Source organism: Pleurodeles waltl, chromosome 4_2 (genome assembly GCF_031143425.1).
Source record: "Pleurodeles waltl isolate 20211129_DDA chromosome 4_2, aPleWal1.hap1.20221129, whole genome shotgun sequence".
Lineage (NCBI taxonomy): Eukaryota > Metazoa > Chordata > Amphibia > Caudata > Salamandridae > Pleurodeles > Pleurodeles waltl.
Window position 1 is genome coordinate 943,706,482 of NC_090443.1, and position 21,410 is coordinate 943,727,891.

At 46.5% G+C, this 21,410-nt stretch overlaps 1 protein-coding gene across 1 annotated transcript in view; it reads left to right on the plus strand.

Moving 5' to 3' along the window:
- The first annotated feature begins 16,273 nt into the window (after positions 1 to 16,273).
- The window catches only part of LOC138293504 (vitamin D3 hydroxylase-associated protein-like), a 203,123-nt gene continuing 197,986 nt past the window's right edge, over positions 16,274 to 21,410 (plus strand). Inside the window, exon 1 of the mRNA XM_069232744.1 lies at positions 16,274 to 16,765. Within this exon, the coding sequence (XP_069088845.1) occupies positions 16,574 to 16,765 (192 nt within the window). The 5' untranslated portion in view covers positions 16,274 to 16,573. The remainder of the gene's footprint in view (positions 16,766 to 21,410) is intronic.

Here is a 21,410-nt window from a genome sequence, read left to right on the forward strand (position 1 = left end):
TGGAGAGTAAAAAAGAAACCAGCAAGGGAATTGCAATTCCAAGAAGGTCTGTTAGAAGTAGTAAACAGTGAAAACATGCTGGCAGATCAACCAACTAATACCCCTGTTATCCAAGAGTGTCATTAAGGAGGTTTAGCCTCCTGACATGCCTTGCCCCGATAGGGAGATTTTGATGGCGATGCAAGCCTAGAATCCATCTTCTAATTGTTCTGCAATAAAGAATAAATGTGCTTTAATCCCGCTAGACATGCCCTTTTCATTGTCCTCTCTTTTGAAGCACAGGAACTTGGACTTAACACATATAAGGTCTACAATCTTGCCTAATACCTCTGGGCAATTTTCCAAAATCTCTATCACTTTTTTGACCTTTTTCCTATTTTTGAGGAGGATTGTTTTTTGAATCTGCATAATATTTTAAAATTGCTTTGCAATATTTAGGAACCCAGACTTATTTCTCCAAATGGGTAAAATTGTCTTCTTAACATATAAATGGCCAAGTGTACTGAGAGTCTTTTTCTTGAACAATGTTGTGGAACAAATACTAACATTTAGGAAAGCTTTTTATAAGGTGAATATTGGAATTCACTTAGATTCTTATGATTCAACACTCATAGTAAAATAATCAGATCAAAGACCAATGGTGTATTGTTTTACCTTCTCATATCAAATTGCAGGCTGAAAATGTAATGGTCTATCACCAGAAAGGATTAGACAGGTATATGATAATATTCAGATATAGAGGGATGGTTATTTCTAATCATCTTTCATGGTTGAACCATATCAAGGGGCATATTTCTGAAGCCACTCCAATACAGTTTAGTCTTAAGACATTTTCTATTTGTTTGGGTGGTAGAGACATTTGCTCCCAGTTAAATGTGTATGTGTGAAGATTCCGCCAGTAGTTTCATACTCAGTGGAAGCCCACCCAATTGCTGCCCTGAAAAGCTATGCCAGTATTGAGCCTAAACTTTGGAAGTTTTATTTAGGACTGGGGCAGTCATATTCATTGAAAAGATTAATTTAAAGCTGGCATTAACAAGAATTAGCTACAGGGATTTTCCTCAAATTCTACACAGTGCCTATAGTCTTTTTTCGAGTTATTAAAAAATCTTATTTGGGGTGCATTGGGGCATGACTCTGAAATTATTTTTGTATTTGGCTGTTCAACGAGATCTCTCAAAAGATATAGGGCTTCATTACGAGTCTGGATGAAGCATGACCGCCAGGCTCACAGTGGTGATCCCACCATCAACAGGCTAGAGGTGGGACCGCCACATTATGACTGTGGCGGAGTCGCCACGGTCGGACCACTGACACCGCCAGGCTGCTGCAAACCGGCAGCCTGGCGGCCCCAGTGGTTTTCATCCTCCAGGGCAGCGCTGCTTGCAGCGCCGCCCTGGGAATTAGGAGTCCCCATCCACCAGCCTTTCCATAGTGGTTTACACCACCATATAAACGCTGGCAGAATGGTGATGTCGGGGGGCCCCTGGGAGCCCCTGCACTGCTCATGCACTTGGCATGGCCAGTGCAGGGGCCCTCGTGCACAGCCCTGTTGCGCATTCCACTGCCCGAATTACGGGCAGTGGAAAGCGCGACAGGTGCTGCTGCACCCGCCGCACTGCCACATTGGCACTGGCTCCAACACTGTTTCCACCCGCCAGCCCTGCGGTGAATTCCTAATAGGGCCAGCAGGGTTCAGGCCACACAGGCGGTCTGAAAGTGGAAAGAGTTTGGTGGGCGGCCTCCACCGCCAGCCAAACTCTTGCTGACGGCCATAATCTTAGTGAATTCGTTGTTTAAATTTCTCTCATCGAAATTGAAAAAAATTGCTAAAATTGAAAAACTTTCAAAGTGATTTAGCGCATAATTAGCAGATTTCAAGGCTACAAATGAACTCTTCATATGTTACTCATGGTACAATGCAATTTTATTTTAGAACTGACTTAGAACCTCAGGTTAGGTATTCCTACACGAAGTTCAAATTTGGCCTGCTTCAATTAAATGTCAATCTTTGCACAAAAGTCAGAGGAGTTCAAGGGCCACTTAGTTGTCAATTTTGTAACACCATGGTACAAGCTTATGTGCTGTTCTTTTGCCCAGGTCTAGAAGGAGCTGGTTTTAAATCTATTGTTCCAATATGGAAAAAATATTCCTGTGAAATATATGACGAGGCGTTATTTTTTTGTTGGAACCTCCATCTGTAAATATCTGCCTTCACTTGAGGACTTTTTTTTCTTCATTTTTTTAAATCTATAAGTACGTTGTCTGAAATACTTTTATGAATGTTTTAGGAAAGCTTATTGCACTTTTGTGAATAAGCTTTACTTATTGCATGGGGAAGTTTGAGTACTTCCTATTGTGAGGTTCTTTACAGGAATCAGACGAGAATTGGTAATATAATAGAACATCTCTTTTGATTAAAAATAATATGGTGGCTGGAAGCAAGGTTGCATGTTTTTGATTGGTAAGATGTTATATGTTGCTTGTTTTACTTGTTTCCTTTTTGGTGTATTTTGCTAAAGACAGGCATTCCTCTGTGGATTCACTACTACATATAATTAATTAATAATAATACTTTATTCACAAATTAACATTTTACAAAAAGTCATCTGTGAGCGCCTTTGACAATAACCCATTAAAAATCCTAATCTAAAGTCATGTGTGTTTTTATTTATTTGATTCCTTCTAAGTGCTTATAACGTTAAAATGTTTGAGCTAAAATTCTAAAACCATCAACAGGTCTTTTACATTTACGGTCAGCCTAGAAACTAGATTACTCGTTTTTTGAAACATCACTAATGCCTAAAAGATGAAGAAAATATTCAAGTTGTTTTTATGTTTTATATTCCTAAGTAAAATATATGTATTATAATCATGATGAAAAATAATGTATACAGTCTGTAGAATTAGGCAAAAGGAAAAAGAACTTTGAAGGAGCTGGACAGGAGTTGGACAGAGAATAAACACGTCAGGAATGGCAGGGTACAAGTATATTAGTAAGGGTGTAAAAACATAATTATAAAAACATAGTCAAACCTAAGCAGACCGAAACACAGAAAAAACATTTCTAAAGGAGGGGCAAAATGTTCAAGGTATTGTTAATAGTCCCAATTGTATCTTTTAAAACTGCTCTGCTACGCTAGAGGGTATATAGGACAACGGTTTCTGGCTTGTAGGCAAAGGTTTCAGGCCATTCTCTGGTTCAATTTTTCACACCACAACATTGATAGCCTACTCAGATGATGCATTTATATGACTGGCAATGGCAGAACTTCCTTAAAAAATCTGATTCTTAGTGGTTGAGGAGGAAACCAATAACATTGATGAAGCAGGAGACATGACACTGGGAGGTAGTGTAGGTTGTGGAGGCACATGAGATGTAATTCCTGCAATCAAAGATGTCTGGATGGTACATAGATCTCTATGTTTTTCAGTCAGCATCTCAGAGTGCATTAATCGCACCTACTAACAGCTGCACATCCTAAGAGATGGGTAATCGAAGAAAAACTATGAGCCTCGTGATAGCCTGGAAAGCAATAATTGAGACATACTCAGGTGGAAGGGGCTGGACAACACATGAGGGTTTACGGTTGTAAGGGACAAAAGTGTCCTTCAACTGGTGCTGCTGTTCTGGCAGCTGGATCCCCCTTTTTTTTAGGTGCTCTGGGTTAAGGAAAGACTGGGTGCAGGCTCAGATGTTTGTGAAGTCTGCTTTAAGGACACCACAGACATATCTTTCTCCAGGACAGTAACCCTCCCCCGACCTCTCATTGTCCAAATCCTCCACCCTCAGAGCAGACTTGACAGGCTCCAGCTGAAAGTCTCCCGGCAGACATACTACTCCTGCTTGTTGCATGTTCCTCCTACTCACTGCTCTTCTGGCCACCTTGAAGTCAAGGATCTCGTCATTTGCTCAGGTCTACCTCTGATGGTTGTTCACTAAAAAGGAATGAGGAGAAAACACCAAAATGATGAGTGCATATGCCTCACACCTCATATACATACAAATAGCTTTCACAGATATAACATCAATAAATAATGAGAATCTAATTGAGAATTTGAAGACGTTGACCAATCCATGCCATGGTAATGTGTAAGGAAAACCAAACATTTGCCAAAGTAGTAAAACTTATTTCAACTATTTTTCAATTATTCAGTCATGAATCCAAATCTTTTGGGCAGGCTTTCAATGCATAACATTTTTGGAATAGAGACAGGTGTATGCTATCATAAAAAAATAAATAGTGGTACACATACCTCTTCAGTTTTCATGGAACATATTTTAAAACTATAGAATATTAGGTAAAAATGTGTAGATCTGAACAAATGTTTTATACAGGTACTGAAGTTAAATATATGAAACCACTGCATGTAGGTTAGCAACTTAAAATTTCCCAATGCGAGCTGAGCCTTACATGCATTTATGATGCCAAAGTGAAAGTAACTCCATATTCAAAATGTGGTGAATGATGGTACATGCACCCAAAAGATTAAGCTCAAATTAATTTCCAATGTGCCAACATGATATTGCTATTTAAACATACATGAGTTCAACTTCTAAAAACATATACAAAATGAACATTCATTCAATGCATTTGTTTAACAAGACAATATTACAGAAACATGGACATTATCAGAAAATACTATCTTGCAGTCAACACTGGACAACACTTTCAAAACACGCATACACTTATATTATCATACAAATATTATACATACTGCCTCTGTCCTTCATGAAAGCTTTCAGCAGTATGTGGAGTGTTGGCCAAGGTGTTTTCAGGATCCTCCTGTTCACTGTTACCATTCAAGGATGCTGCAAAAGAGAGTAGGAGGAAGGGTAGAGCATGTTCTGGGCCTTGATTCGAGGCCAGCACAGAATTTCCTCCCACAATCCTTTCCTTTATGGGCACAGATACCCACTGCACTGCTGTGCTTGCCAATGTCTCTCCAAATCTGAACTTGTGCTACAATGCTTAACGTGGTCTCTGGGCCCCTTAGAGCTGACAGCAATTTTGGAGGAGCCCACCAAGGAAATGATATTCAGTTGGTCATCTGTAAAGCTGCTGCCCTCTCTTCCTCTACCTCAGACATTTTGGAGGTATAGAATATCTAACAAGCAGCATGATGCACGAGGATGATGTTGCGGTGAGAAGATCGGGCAGTGGTGGGGAAATGGGAAATAATTGTTAATAATTGGTGAAGTTAAGGTAACATTAAAGAGAAGTTTGGGATGGTTGTGCTAATACAACAAAGACACCTCAGAAGAATAAGCCCACTGTTGTTGACAAAAAACACTTCTAAAGTTACTACAGCCCTAATGTGTCAAAATAGTCTTAACTGTACTCCAGCCCAATATTGGAGGAAGTTAAGCACAACACATGGTCAGTGTTAGAAACGGGGTCTTTGGTTGGCAGTCAGGTTACCCCCTGTCCAAGCAAGGACCTCCACTCTAGTCAGGGTAAAGAAGAATCACACTCAGTTAACCCCCGCTCACCCCCTTGGTAGCTTGGCAGGAGCAGGCAGGCTTAACTTCAGAGATAATGTAATAAATATTTTATCTAACTAAACAAGACCAAATATGATAAAAATCCACAATACACAGTTATAAAGTCCGTTGTTCGACCCCCAGGTACAGTACCTTAGCAAAACAAGTAGAAAACAGGCCAGTGCACAGAGTCGTAGAGCGAGGTATCGCTGGACCCGATGCGGCGTTGGTTCCGGTGCTACGGGGCAGAAGGGCAGAGGCATCGCGCAGCGGTGTCGGGTCCTTACTGCAGAGCGGTGGAGGTGAAGCGTCATCGGTTGTGAAGTCGGTCCCTTGGTTCCCGCAGGCACTAAGTCCGGTGAAGTCACGATGCTGCGGGGCAACCTCACGCAGTTGCAATGACATCACAGGTGCTGCGATGGCACCGGATGTCACGGACGTCGCACTTACGACACTCCGAAGCCAGCGAATTCAGACGGGATCAGCGGCTTCAGTGACGCAAAGCCTACAGGGTCATCGCACTTCTGTGAGGTCCATGGCATTGGGGCAGGCGGTGTTGTGGTTATGGGCAGCAGTGTCATTTTCGAAGTCGCCCAGCGTTGTTAGACAGGTTTTTCTCTAGAAATTCACTTCCAGAGGCCCAGGAACTGGAATGGCACCCTCTGGCAAGCTAGAGTCCACGGTAAGCAGACTCAGAACTGGGTGGTGAAGCCTTTGCTGTTCCTGAGGCTTCAAAACAGGAGGCAAGCTCTACTCCAAGCCCTTGGAGATACCTCTGAAACAGGAATGCAAAACAAAGTCCAGTCTCTGTCCCCTTGTACAGGTAGAAGTAGCAACTGCAGGACAGCCCAACACAGCACAGTCACAGGCCAGGGCAACACTTTTCCTCAACTCTTCCGCTCTTCTCCAGGCAGAGGTTCTTCTTGAATCCTTGAAGTAATCTGATTTGTAGGGGTTTTGGGTCCAATACTTATACCCCTTTCTGCCTTTGAAGTTGGTAAGCTTCAAGGCAAAGTCTCTCTTGTTTTCAAGATCCTGCCTTGCCCAGGCCAGGCCCCAGACACACCAGGGGGTTGGAAACTGCATTGTGTGAGGGCAGACACAGCCCTTTCAGGTGTGAGTGATGTGAGTGACCACTCCTCCCTCCCCTCCTAGCACAGATGGCTCATCAGGATATGCAGGCTACACCCCAGCTCCCTTTGTGTCACTGTATAGCGGAGAGGTGCAAACAGCCCAACTGTCAACCTGACCCAGACAGGGAATCCACAAGCAAGAAAATGCCTACTTTCTAAAAGTGGCATTTTCAAACTCATAATCCAAAAACCAACTTCACTAAAAGATGTATTTTTAAATTGTAAGCTCACAGCCGCCAAACTCCACATTTCTATCTGCTCTCAAAGGGAATCTGCACTTTAATAATATTTAAAGGCAGCCCTCATGTTAACCTATGAGATAGATAGGCCTTGCAACAGCAAAACCACATTTGGCAGTATTTCACTGTTAGGACACCTAAAACACATCAGCACATGTCCCACCTTTATCATACACTGCACTGCACCCTGCCTTTGGGGCTAACTAGGGCCTACCTTAGGGGTGCCTTACGTGTATAACAAGGGAAGGTTTAGGCCTGGTAAGTGGGTGCACTTGCCAAGTCGAATTGGCATTTTAAAACTGCACACATAGACACTGCAGTGGCAGGCCTGAGCCATGTTTACAGGGCTACTAATGTGGGTGGCACAACCAGCGCAGCAGGCACACTAGTAGCATTTGAATTACAGGCCCTGCACTGACCTCCAGGTCAGCATCTGATGCCCTCCCCAGCTCCTCTGGCTGCTGCTTCCTCTGCCTCTTGCCTGAGACAAACTGAGAGTCTCCTGATACTCAGTTTGAGGCCCTCCTCCACCCACATCCTTGTCCTTGCGCCTCATCCCTGGGGGTCTAGTGGCCATCACAAGTAAGTATTTTCCTTTCCTTCTCTCTGTTGCTCTTTCACTCTTGCATTTTCTGCCTTTCTCTTCTGCCATCTGCCTTTTCTTTTCTTCTCTCTGTCGTTCTTTCACTTTTGCATTTTCTGCCTTTTTCTCCGATCACCCCTCATTTTTTCCTAGTGCTTTTTCCTTTCTCAACTCTTCCTCTGCCCCGCCACCGCCCCACGAAGCACCTTTCCCGCCCTCCCACCTCCCAGCTGACTGCCCCCCCACCTCCCCTCCCCTTCTTAATGGCAGCTGCAGCGCTGTGAGAAGGCAACTGCACTGACCTCCTGGTTAGTGTCTGCTGCCCTCCCAAGCTCATCTGGCTGCTGCTGCCTCTGCCTGTTGCGTGGGATGAACTGAGGGCCTCATTATGACCCTGGCGGGCGGCGGAGGCCGCCCGCCAGGATCCCGCCCTCCAAATTACCGCGCCGCGGTCAAAAGACCGCGGCGGGTATTACGAGTTTTCCCCTGGGCTGGCGGGCGGTTCCAGTTAAACCGCCCGCCAGCCCAGGGGAAAACGACCTTCCCACGAGGATGCCGGCTCGTAATCGAGCCGGCGGAGTGGGAAGGTGCGACGGGTGCTACTGCATCCGTCGCGTATTTCACTGTCTGCAAGGCAGACAGTGAAATACATTTTGGGGCCCTCTTACGGGGGCCCCTGCCGTGCCCATGCCATTGGCATGGGCACGGCAGGGGCCCCCAGGGGCCCCGCGACCCCCCCTACCGCCATCCTGTTCATGGCGGCTTTCCCGCCATGAACTGGATGGCGGTAGGGGGGGTCAGAATCCTCATGGCTGCGGAGCGCGCTCCGCAGCCATGGAGGATTCCAATGAGCAGCGGAAAGTCAGCGGGAGACCGCTGACTTTCCGCTTCTGACCGCGGCTGAACCGCCGCGGTCAGAATGCTCATTGGAGCACCGCCAGCCTGTCGGCGGTGCTCCCGTGGTCGGTGGCCCTGGCGGCCACCGGCCGCCAGGGTCAGAATGACCCTCTGAGTCTCCTAACTCTCAGTTCGAGGCCTTCCTCCACACGCAAGCTTGTCCTTGTGCCTCATCCCTAATGGTCTTGTGGCCATCACAAGTACGTATGCTCCTTTTCTTTTCTTCTCTCTGTCGCTCTTTCACTTTTGCATTTTCTGCCTTACTCTTCTATCATTTGACTTTTCTTTTCTTCTCTTTGTCGCTCCTTCACTTTTGCATTTTCTGCCTTTTTCTTCTATCACCCCTCGTTTTTCCCTAGTGCTTTTACCTTTCTCCCTTCTTCCTCTAACCCCCCTCCCCAGCGGGAAAGGAGGCACCTTTCCCGCCTCCCAGCTGACTGCTCCCTACACCCACCTCCCCTTCTTAATGGCGGCTGCAGTGCAGCCGGGCAGCGGACGTGCTCAACCGGTGCGCCACCAGCACACTGAAGGCCCGTCTGTGCCTGTTCGTGTCTGGACCGGGCCCAGTGCCAGGAACCCTGGATCTCTATTAAATCACTCCCTGGACAGCCCCCGTTATGACTCCGAGACCCTCCTCCCCCTCAACACCTGACGTCTCAACAACTGCTCGCACCATCTTCCCCAAAGACACTCACGGACCTTTCACCTGCAGGAACTGCAACTTCAGTGCCAACCTCAACAAACTGAAGGTACTTTCCACACACAAAGATACCAACAACCTCCACAACTCCATCAACTGCCTGCTCCTGAACATCCGCTCCCTCCACAAACATGCCACTGAACTCTGGGACCTGATCAACACCACCCGACCGGACATGCCTTCCTCACCGAGACCTGGACCAATCCCACCTCAGGTCCAGACATCGCCATAGGCATTCCTGACGGTTACAGCACCCTAAGGAGGGACTGGCCCTCCCGCCCAGGTGGAGGACTTGCCAATATACAGAAGTCCTCACTACATGCCTAGGCCGTCCAAGATCACTGCACCACCATTAAACACCTTCACTTTCTGGTTCACTCCAACCACAACTCCTCCATCCGTGGCACCCTAGTGTACAGGCCACCTGGCCCCGCCCAGCTTTCATAGAGGACGGCGTGGACATTGCTACCCTCCCAGGCCCTGGCGTCAGTCAACTACCTTCTCCTCTGTGGCCTGAACTTCCACCTCGAGGACCTCACCGACCCAAACACCACTGCTCTACTCGACAACCTTGCCACCATGAGTCCCAGACAGCTGGTCTCCACACACATTGAAGGACACAAACTGGACCCCAACTTCACCCCAAGCGACCGGATCACCATCGAGACCATATCCACCACAGACTGGACCGACCACCACTGCATACTCTTCACAGTCACCGCACCCAGCAGCCACACCCGCACATCCAGGACTCCCCTCAGGAAATGGAACGAAATCACCAACAAGCAACTCAGCTCATCATTCACCAAATCCCTGCCTCCCCCTCTGACAATGCCAGCACAGCAGCACGCAACCTCAACCCGTGGATCACCAAATGCGCCCACACTCTAGCCCCTCTACGGCTGACATCGGCCAAAAGCGTACCTAAGAAGGCCAGCTGGTTCACCACCGAACTCCAAGAATCAAAGCGTACCCACAGACGTTTAGAGAAAAAATGGAAGAACAGCCACATCAACTCCTCCACACACAACTCGAAGGAACTCTTCTCAGTCATCAAAGAGTTCACATATCCCCCTCCAAAGCCACCAGCATCCCCGCATCACAGGACCTCTGCGACAAACTTGCCTCCTTTTTCCACCACAAGATCCAGGACATCTACGACAGTTTTCTGTCACCTGGCACCGGAACCTGCAACTGACTCACCTCCCCAGAACCCACCCAGACCATCCACGACTGGTCCACACTCACCACAGAGGAAACAGTGAACATCATGAACAGCACCCACTCCGGAGCCCCCTCTGAGCCCTGCCTGCACCACATATACATCAGAATCAGCGCATCCAGGGCCCCTGAGCTTCGTAACACAATCAACTGCTCCATCAGCACGGGCACCTTCCCTGAGGACTGGAAACATGCCAAAATACACCTTCTCTTGAAGAAACCTTTGGCCGACCCATCAGAACTAAAGAATTTCCCGCCCATCTCACTGCTACCCTACCCCGCCAAAGTACAAGAGAAAGCAATCAACGCACAACTATGGAATTTCAATGAGGCCAACAACTCCCTGAACAGCTCCCAGTCCGGCTTCTGCACCAATCACAGCACGGAGACAGCACTCCTGGCAGCCACTGACGACAACCGATCACTCCTAGACCACAGCCACACCGCAGCATTCATACTCCTCAACCTCTCAGCAGCTTTCGACGTGGTCTCCCACAGCACTCTTGCCAGCATCCCTGGAAGAGCCCCAGAATGGATCCACTCCTTCCTCTCCAGGAGGACGCAGAGGGTCAGACTCCCGCTCTACATCTTCAGACCCACAGGACTCAACTGCGGAGTCCCCCAAGGATCCTCACTGAGTCCCACACTGTTCAACATATACATGGCCCCTCTTGCTGCCATCGTCAGAAGCCATGGTATGAACATCGTATCATATGCCAATGACACACAACTCATCATTTCCATGTAACCCAAGACAAGGCAAAAGGAACTTTTTACGCAGGAATGGAAGCCGTCACCACCTGGATGAGAGAAAGCTGCCTGAAGCTCAACTCCGACAAGACGTAGCTCATCATCTTCAGCTTCAACTTAGGATGACTCATGGTGGCCCACATCCTCAGTGCCCCCCTTCACTGACCGAGGACGCCCTCAACTTAGGAATCATCCTTGACTCCTCCCTATCCATGACCCGCCAGGTAAACTCTGTCACCTCCTCCTGCTGGCACAAACTCCACAAACTGGAAGATATTCAGATGGATCCCAGCAGACTGTCGCAGGACAGTCACCCACGCCTTAGTCACGAGCAAGCTCGCTACGGCAATGCCCTCTAAGCCAGCACCTCAACTAGGAACATCAAAAAACTTCAACTCATCCAGAACGCCGCCGCCAGACTCATTCTGGACCTCCCTCACCGAGAACACATCTTCCAACACCTGAGGACCCTCCACTGGCTACTGGTCGAGAAGCAAATCACATTCAAACTTCTCACCCTCACATACAAGGCCAACACCATGCAGGACCAGTCTACCTGAACCACTGCGTCTCCTTCCACACCTCTGCCAGATCCCTGCGCTCCACCCAGATGGCCCTGGCCATCATCCCTCGCATCCGCAAAACCACCACCAGAGGGTGATCTTTTACCTACACAGCAGCAAAGAGCTGGAACAACCTCCCCCTGCACCTCGGATAAAGCCTGTCGCTCACTGTCTTCAGGAAAAACCTCAAGACGTGGCTCTTTGGATGAGGCCCTTCCCCTCCCCCCCAGCTCCTTGAGAGCCTCAAGAGTGAGTGACCGCTCTTTACAAATACTGATTGATTGATTGAGTGATTCATTGAGGCCCTAGATACCTCTAGTGCACTCTACTTGGGACTTACTAGTAAATCAAATATGTCAATCATGGATAGCCAATTATACATAAATTTTAGACAGGAGCACCTGCACTTTAGCACTGGTTAGCAGTGGTAAAGTGCCCAGAGTATAAAAAACAGTAAAAACAGAGTCCAGCATATATCAACAACCTGGAAACAGAGGCCAAAAATTAGGGGAGGCCACGTCAAGAATGCCAAGTCTAACAGTTGGTCTCTGATACTGCAACACACCCATTTAGAAAACAACGAATGGAGAGAATGAAACTAACACTGTATAGGAATTTAATTCAATTCAGTTAATTGAAACTTGCATAGTGCATGGCTACCCAAAGCACCTCCCAGTGATAGGACTAAGTTCAGTGCTCACTAAATCCAAGTACTTAAACAACCAGGTTTTCAGCAGCTTCCTGCTAAAACCTGTTAATGTTAAATGGACTAAATTATTTCTACACATAAATTAGGTATACATTTGTAGTGTCATAAACAATTAAGGGCCTGATTTAGATATTCGGGGCCGAGTTACTCCATCACAACTGTGACGGATATCCCATCCACCAAAATCTAAATCCCATCATATGCTATGGGGTTTAGATTTCGGCGGGGTTATTAAAGGATTATTTTTTAATTTAATAGTATACTAGATTGAAAAAAATGAAACTTAACATGTTTTCAAATATAAGGAAAGTATTTAAAAATGAGTTACATTAATAACATTTAACCAAGTTTACTGCAGATGAAATAAATAAAAATACTATGGTGGGATGGTATCTTTTAAAATATATTTTAATTCATATTTATAAATTAAATTATTATATTTACATTATGTTATCATTTAAAATATTTTCAATTTGCAAAGTGAACATGATGTGACTTTGTATTTTATTGGCTTGAGGTTAATATTATTTTGTTAATTATTTAAAATATATTTTAGCAGTAAAATATGTTACAAATAATTTTAATTTAAATAAACAAACTTTATTAAATTTCCCTAAACATTCCTGCAAGGCGATTTAGGCTATAGTAGTGGGTATCTCCATCAACAGGTGAATAGTTACTTGCAGTAGCTTTACATCCTGAAATTCAATCACCGGAGGCCCCACTCCCTCATTGGGTGGTGTATGACATACAAGTCTTCACTTAGGTGTATATCTCCACTCGGAAATGGGCAGCAGCACAAAAGTAGAAAGCTACGCCTAGGTGTAGGAGTAGATCTACCTGTATACAATTACTTCTGTGAATCAGGGTCCATGTGTGGGACTTGACTTACTCCAAGGCTTAGCTGGAGTACATTTGATCCTGTTTTGTCCATTAGAGCTGTAGTATGCTTAGAAATGTATTTTGTGAACTAAATTGTTGTACTTATTTATGGGTGATTTTTCTGCATTTGCATGTCCCTCCCCGGAGCTCTACTTAAATTTCCATTGGTCCCTCCTATTTACTAGTAATTTTTCTCCATTTTCAAATTACAGCCTGTTAGAAGTGACCATCTTTTCTGTGGAATTCCGCATATTTTTCCTTCTTTCTTTTGCTGTTTCTGTTGGCCATAGGACTCTTCACACCTTATTTCTGCTAAATAAGGGTAAAGTGCTTGTGCTCTCTTTTACTTGTAGGTCCCTGGTATCTGGTACTACATATACACAGGGTATGAAAAATGAAATGTTACTGTTGGGCTGCTGCACTCATTGTTCCACCTACTAAAGCTGCTCTGTAAAAACCTATCTAAGGCCAGTAGCACTATAACACCTGTCACAAAGCCTGCCACTGAAGCATGAGTGTGCAGTTTTAAACTGCCATTTCAGCCTGGAAAAACAACCTTCATGACAGGGCTAAATCCTGCTTTTTAATACTTATAAGTCACCCCAAAGGTGGGCCCTAAATGCACATGAGGCTGGGTGGAAGGTATGTAAAAGTAGGACATGCATATTTAGGGGGTCATTCCGACCCTGGCGGTCATAGACCGCCAGGGCCGGGGACCGCGGATGCACCGCCAACAGGCTGGCGGTGCATCCAGGCCAATTCTGACCGCGGCGGTAAAGCCGCGGTCAGAAAAGGGAAACCGGCGGTTTCCCGCCGGTTTTCCCCTGGCCTGAGGAATCCTCCATGGCAGCGCTGCAGGCAGCGCCGCCATGGGGATTCCGACCCCCTTCCCGACAGCCTGGTTCTGGCGGTTTTGACTGCCAGAACCTGGCTGGCGGGAACGGGTGTCGTGGGGCACCTGGGGGCCCCTGCAGTGCCCATGCCAGGGGCCCCCTAACTGGGCCCCACAAAGATTTTCAGTGTCTGCATAGCAGACACTGAAAATCGCAACGGGTGCAACCGCCGAAGTCAGAATGACCCCCTTAATGTTTTAGATGTCCTGGCAGTGGAAAATTTCCAAAGTAATTTTTTTAGTGCAGCACGGCTGGCTCTCCCAAAGGCTGACACTGGTTTATGCTATTACTTTTAAAAATTCCTAAATTCAGTTCGTGAACAGGTAAAAAATAATTCAAGAACTCATCTTATTAGTCATTTAAAATCCAATCTAATGGATAGTTCATTACAAATTTGGAAAATACACTTTTACAAAGCTGCTTTTTTCTTTCCTAAAACCATCAGGCCTTTCTGCCAGTGACCAACTGTCACGTGACTACTATTTGCTCCCCTGTGGTGATATGTGTGTTGCTACTATGCAGCTGACAAAGGACCTTTGTGTGGGGAGGGACTTTCTCCTTGACAGAATGCCCCCCTTCCTGAGCTTCAAAGGATGCTTACCTTGTCACTGTCAGATAAAGCTCACATCTAGGCCTACCTCCCTTTTGTCTTTCTAGTCAGGCTCACTCCAAACCCAGTGGGAGGGAGGGAGCTTCCCAGAACTGGTTAAGAGAGTGGACAAAGGATTGTCCCCTTTCACAGGTACCACCGGGCATAAAAGTGTGAGCCCCAGAATTCTTCTAAGAACAGTCCTGGAACTGAGAATAATCAGAATCTGCTGCTGAAGAATCTGAGGGAAGATTGGACCTCATCAGTGACTTCAGCAGACTGGAAGCTAAACAGTACCCATTTGATGCCAACAACTTTCATCTACAACTTCACCAGGCCTCATGAGGAGTAGCCTCCGATCAACTCTGAGGCCTTGTACTGCCACTCCTCATAATTGTCAAGCCCTACATCAGAGTCAACATGCTGCATGGCCCAGCTGAAAATGTTCAACCTTCATAAAACTGTGAAAGTCCGAAGGTAACTTTCCACCAGGACTAACCTGGTCCTTGAATGTGACCAGCACGCTATCACTGTTGACCTTAAATTTTTAATTTGATTCAATCTAGCACAAGCATATACCCGTGGTTGATGCTTTGTGCTTTTTGGTGCTATTTTTTTACCCAAAATTTACAAATTCATATCTCTGGTTATACGTATTGGATTTTTGTTATTTTTATGACATTTTATTTATTACAAAATGCTCTACTTTTCTAAACTAGGCTTTTTTCTTATGTCGTGTTTTCACTTCATTACTGTTTGAGTACTACATAAATACTTTACACATTGTCTCTAAATTAGGCCCAGAGCTCTGTGCCATAGCTACACAGGATTGAGCACAGGTTTATCTATTGACTTCCAGTCGCGGCTCGTGCGACACTGAAGGGCAACTGTTTTGCTGAGCTGGAGAGAGCCCTGTGCGCATGTGTGTTTGGCTGGCCCAAGACGGCCGGCCAAACATACATGCACTCTGAGGGGGAGTGCTAAGTACTCCGCCTCACAATCGGCACCCCAGAGGCCCTGCCCCTTTTCCACTAAAACGATAATAAACAAAGTTTATTATTGTTTTTGTGGAAAAGGATTGCAGCTGATGCTGCTGGTGGGGGGCGGGGGTTGTGAAGCTCCTCCGCCCATATGGAGGAGCCGCCCTGGGTGACTTCTGATGTTCACCCTAGCAAGGATTGTGATTATTATTTCAGGTGGGGTCTCACTCCTCTCAACTAATACTCCAGTTTCTTACACTCCCTCTTGTCCCCAGCATTTACTCCAAAAACGGCTATAAACATGAGCAGAGATCCAGTGAAGTTGGTACAGAAAAGATAGGAGAGGAGGAGGTGGAGATTTGTGAACTGCATTTTGTAATAAGTAAAGAGTACTTCTTGAGTACTACTTTTTGTTCCTCAAAATGCAGTATGTGAAGCAGTACCAAAGAGTCTCTCAGTTTACCTAAACCTTTATCTTGCATCATCGGGCTAATTATTAACTTTGTGTGTTTGCTCAGCATTCATCGTCTTAGTTACACGTCTGGGAGGTTCACTTCTGCAGCTACAATCTTAGAGGAAAAGTAAATAGACTTTGCACTTGACGATAGTGACAACCGTGACACAGACACCCTTGGCACACACTGTGAACTCTCATATATAGAATGCCACAAAGCTAGACACCTGATTTTTTTCTCATTGGCGGTCAGTCTTAAAGAGCAACCTTCTATTTAAAAATGTAATAAAATCTTGGTATTAATTAAGAGCAAGGACTTCATGCTGGAATAAACTCTAAAATGCCAAAGAGCACACCCTGTTCCAGGCACTTCTCAACAGTTCACTATTAAAATATAAATCTGGAAGTGCTTTTACTTTACAAATGACTGAAAAATATTGGAAAGCCACACAGGAAGAGGAACAGTGATAGGGCGTCGCTACTGTTCCGGTAAGGATGAAGCGGGTCCCAGAGCCTGAGTTTGATCCCCGCCTGCTGGTCGGCTTCCTTTGTGGATCAGCCACCGTTGTCCTGGCCCTGAAGTGGGTACGGAGGAGGCGGACAGTGAAGAAAGTGCAAGAAGCCCAAGGCAGGAGAGAGGAGAGCCTCCGCCAGATGGATGATGCTGTTCTGAGGTTTCAGCGACAGGTAACGTCTATAGCTATTTCTTTCTTATATTGTGCTACATATCGCTGTTGGTCTGTTTCTGAGTACAGTACATAACAGGGGATACAATTACTCCATTAAATCATCCTTACTTTACCGGCCTTGGAAACATGAGCGGCTGATTCATCCTTACCGGATTGAAACTTGTTAAAGAACTTGGGTTTTCAGGTTCAAAATGTTGAAGACATTTTTTGCCCAAGGTCTTTTATGTCGGAAAAAAATAAAACCACGAATCTTACATTTGTAAGAACACTAAGACCACACTATGAAATACTAAAACCTGCATCATTTTAAAATTGGCCCAGATTGCCACTCCACTGCTTCACCACAGTGGGGCGCTCTGGGACTGCCAAACAGTATGGCGACGGCGGTAGAGGTGTGACGTGTAGTTGCAATGTGACTCTGTAGATGGCGGGTGATAAAGAGACAGTTTCCAAAACCTTTTTTTGAAATGTGTTGGTCACTTTTTTAAAGTTTAAGGCCCATATTTATACTCTGTTTGCGCCGATTTTGCTTCAAAATATTTGACGCAAAATCGGCACAAAATGCCCACCATATTTAAACTTTGATGCCAGCGGCCACGGGCGTCAAAATCCCGGCATGTGCGTAATTTTTTGGACGCTGGAACCCCCCTTGCATTAATCATATGCAAGGTAGGCATTCTCGTCCAAAAAATGACTCAAACGGCTGTGCAATGTATTTATGCTTCCGGGCAAAAATGACGTACGGCCGGGATGCGGAGATGAAAAATGACGCACAGACCAATTTGCGTCAAAAATTAACTCCTGGGTCAGGGCAGGCGCTAAAATGGGGCAAACACACCTGTATTTAATCAGAACACACAGAAGCAACAGCAGAGCAGCAAAAGGGAGACATGGAGGTGCTACTCATCCTGCATGCATGTAGACGCAGAGCGCAGCAACAACAACAGCAGCTACCACAACACCAGCTGGGACCCCAAAGGCAGCGCAGAAGGCAGGAGAGGATATTCCGCACCAGAACAACCCTTCATGGCCTCAGGGAACATGACATCATCCAGAGGTACAGGTTGAACTGGCAGGCCATTCAGCAGCTGCTGCGAAACATAGAGCCACAGTAGGCACCCACCTTGCTGACACCCCGCACCATCCCAACACAAACCAAGCTGCTAGCTGTACTTCACATGCTGGCAAGTGGCTCTTTTCAAACAACTGGTGCCCTGGTTGCCGGAATATCACAGCCATCATTCTCTGCCTTTTTGCCCAAAGTACTGGATGCCATCATTGGACTCACACCCCACCACATCTGCTTCCCTAACACACTGCAGAAGCAGTAGGAAACAAAACAGGGGTTCTACCTCATTAGTGGCTTCCCACACGTCCTTGGTGCAATCGACTGCACACATGTACGCCTTGTGCCACCTGCTGCAACTGAACACCTCTACCGCAACAGGAAGCACACACATTCCATCAATGTGCAGGCCATTGTCGATCACCAAGGATTGATCACCAACATCATGGCAAAATATCCTGGGAGTGTCCATGACTCATTCATCATCAGTCACAGCACCATCAATCAACACTTCCAGGATGGACGGTATGGTAATGGACTACTTGTTGGTAAGTACAAAAACCTACTTATATACACACTGCACAGCAACCCTCTAGGACACACAACACAAACACCACAACAGCAACATGTCGACAAGAACACACTGAGGTTGTGACATCGCTAGCCATGTTTCATAGGTCACCATTGAACCTGTCACACATCTGAAATTACTCTGCAGCCTAATGTTAAGACGTCAATGATCACAACGTTTGGAGTGGGTTGCCTAAATGTCACCTTGCAAATTGTAAGCGTCTCAATTATGTTTACATCAATCCATTGCATAAGTCTAAAGGTATGTGATGTCCATGGTACATTGAAATGAATGTGTTAACAACACTGTCAAATTTAACCTGTGTATGGAACTATCATCTCACCCCCAGTGAAGACACAGGGACACCTGTATCACAAGTCACAATGCAAGGGAGGGCACACTGTACTGCAAATCCCAAAACATACTGCTGACAACCGGTCAGCAGCCAAACACTTGTTCAGCCAAGGAAACAACACAATGGAGATGGTACATCCTACAAGCCTAGGATGCAACACAATAACACAAAAGAGTCACAGACAACACAAGACAACTACTGCCATGCAAGCTGATATAAATGGGGCAAGCTACATCAAAATGATCACATTCATATTCTCTTTCAGCTGATCAGGGGTATGGGATCCAGCCATGGATTATGACACCTATTGGCAACCCAAGTACTGCAGCAGAGCGTGCCTACAATGACGCACATAGGAGGACACGCAGCATAGTCGAGAGGACCTTCGGTATCCTCAAGTCTAGATTCAGGTGCCTCGACATCACTGGTGGTAGCCTCCTATATTCCCCTGAAATGGTCTGTAAGATCATTCTAACATATGCCATCCTGCACAACATTTGGATAAGAAGGAACATTCCCCTCCTGGAACCAAAGCCACACATGCCTGAAGAGGAGGAAGAGGAGGATGGTGTCCTGCAACATGAGAGGGAACAACAAAACACGGCCGCTGGATTGCGTAGGCGCCAACATATCGTTAACAATTTCTTTTAAATATAATCACCATCACCACTTTATGAACTAATGTAAATAAACACTGATAATAATCACCATATCATGGTCTGGCTAATCATTTGTGCTCACCTTTAGCTCTAACTATCAGAATAAGAGTGTTGCCTCATGGAGCAGTGCTGATATACCAATCAGGACACAGAAAATCCCAGGTGCAAAAAGAACAAGTGATGGACGGAATGCTGAACAATGTCAAACATTCACCCCCAGTACAGAGATCTGGGCCTAAATCCATCGTTTTTTTGCCACCCATGCCTTTCCAGTTTGGACCCAGCCATATGCAAATCAGTCTTGACCCTGCTCCCCATGGGAACTGTCCAGCCCGAACTGCCAGGCTGGGTCCTCCCGGGACTGGAGACAAGCATCCTAGGACCGGTTTCAGGGTATCACCCTTCATCAGCCAGGCTAGCTTGACTCCAGTGGCATGGGGAGCAAGGGACCCATGTCTGGGCATAACCTTCCCACTTGGGGCAGATAATGCAAAAAGAACAAGTGATGGACGGAATGATGAACAATGTCAAACATTCACCCCCAGTACAGAGATCTGGGCCTAAATCCATCGTTTTTTGCCACCCAGGAACAGGATCAAGACTGATTTGCATATGGCTGGGTCTAAGTGGGAAGGGTATGCTCAGACTTGGGTCTCTTGCTCACTGTGCCCCTGGAATCAAGCTAGCCTGGCTGAAGAAGGGTGATACCCTGAAACCGGTCCCAGAATGCTTGTTTTCGGTCCTGGGAGGACCTGGCCTGGCAGTTTGGGCTAGACTGTTTTCATGAGGAACAAGGTCAAGACTGATTTGCAAATGGCTGGGTCCAAACTGGGGTGGCATGTTGAGCAAAAGAACGATGGATTAAACCCAGATCTGTGAATGTGGGTGAATGTTTGCATTGTCAGCACTCCGTTCAATCTTCCTTTTCTGTTGTTAAATTGCCCTTAGTGGGAAGGGTATGCTCAGACGTGCTCACTGTGCCACTGGAATCAAGCTAGCCTGGCTGAAGAAGGGTGATAACCTGAAACCGGTCCCAGGATGCTTGTTTCCGGTCCAGGGAGGACCTGGCCTGGCAGTTCGAGCTGGACTGTTCCCATGAGGAACAGGGTCAAGACTGAGATTGCACATGGCTGGGTCCAAACTGGGGTGTCATGGTGAGCAAAAGAACGATGAATTAAACCCAGATCTGTGAGTGTTTGCATTGTCAGCACACCGTCCATCATCCTTTTGTGTTGCTAAAGTTGCCCTAAGTGGGAAGGGTATGCCCAGACATGGGTCCCTTGCTCTCTGTGCCACTGGAATCAAGCTAGCCTGGCTGAAGAAGGGTGATACCCTGAAACCGGTCCAAGAATGCTTGTTTCCGGTCTAGGGAGGACCTGGCCTGGCAGTTCGGGCTGGACTGTTCCCATGAGGAACAGGGTCAAGACTGATTTGCATATGGCTGGGTCCAAACTGGGGTGGCATGGTGAGCAAAAGAACAATGGATTAAACCCGGATCTGTGACTGGGGGGGTGAGTTTTTGCATTGTCAGCACTCCGTCCATCATCCTTTTGTGTTGCTAAAGTTGCCCTAAGTGGGAAGGGTATGCCCAGACGTGGGTCCCTTGCTCACTGTGCCACTGGAATCAAGCTAGCCTGGCTGAAGAAGGGTGATATCTTGAAACCGCTCTCAGGGTGCTTGTTTCCGGTCCAGGGAGGACCTGGCCTGGCAGTTCGGGCTGGACTGTTCCCATGAGGAACAGGGTCAAGACTGATTTGCATATGGCTGGGTCCAAACTGGGGTGGCATGGTGAGGAAAAGAACAATGGATTAAACCCATACCTGTGACTGGGGGGGGTGAGTCTTTGCATTGTCAGCGCTCTGTCAATCATCCTTTTGTGTTGCTAAAGTTGCCCTAAGTGGGAAGGGTATGCCCAGATGTGGGTCCCTTGCTCACTGTGCCACTGGAATCAAGCTAGCCTGGCTGAAGAAGGGTGATACCCTGAAACCGCTC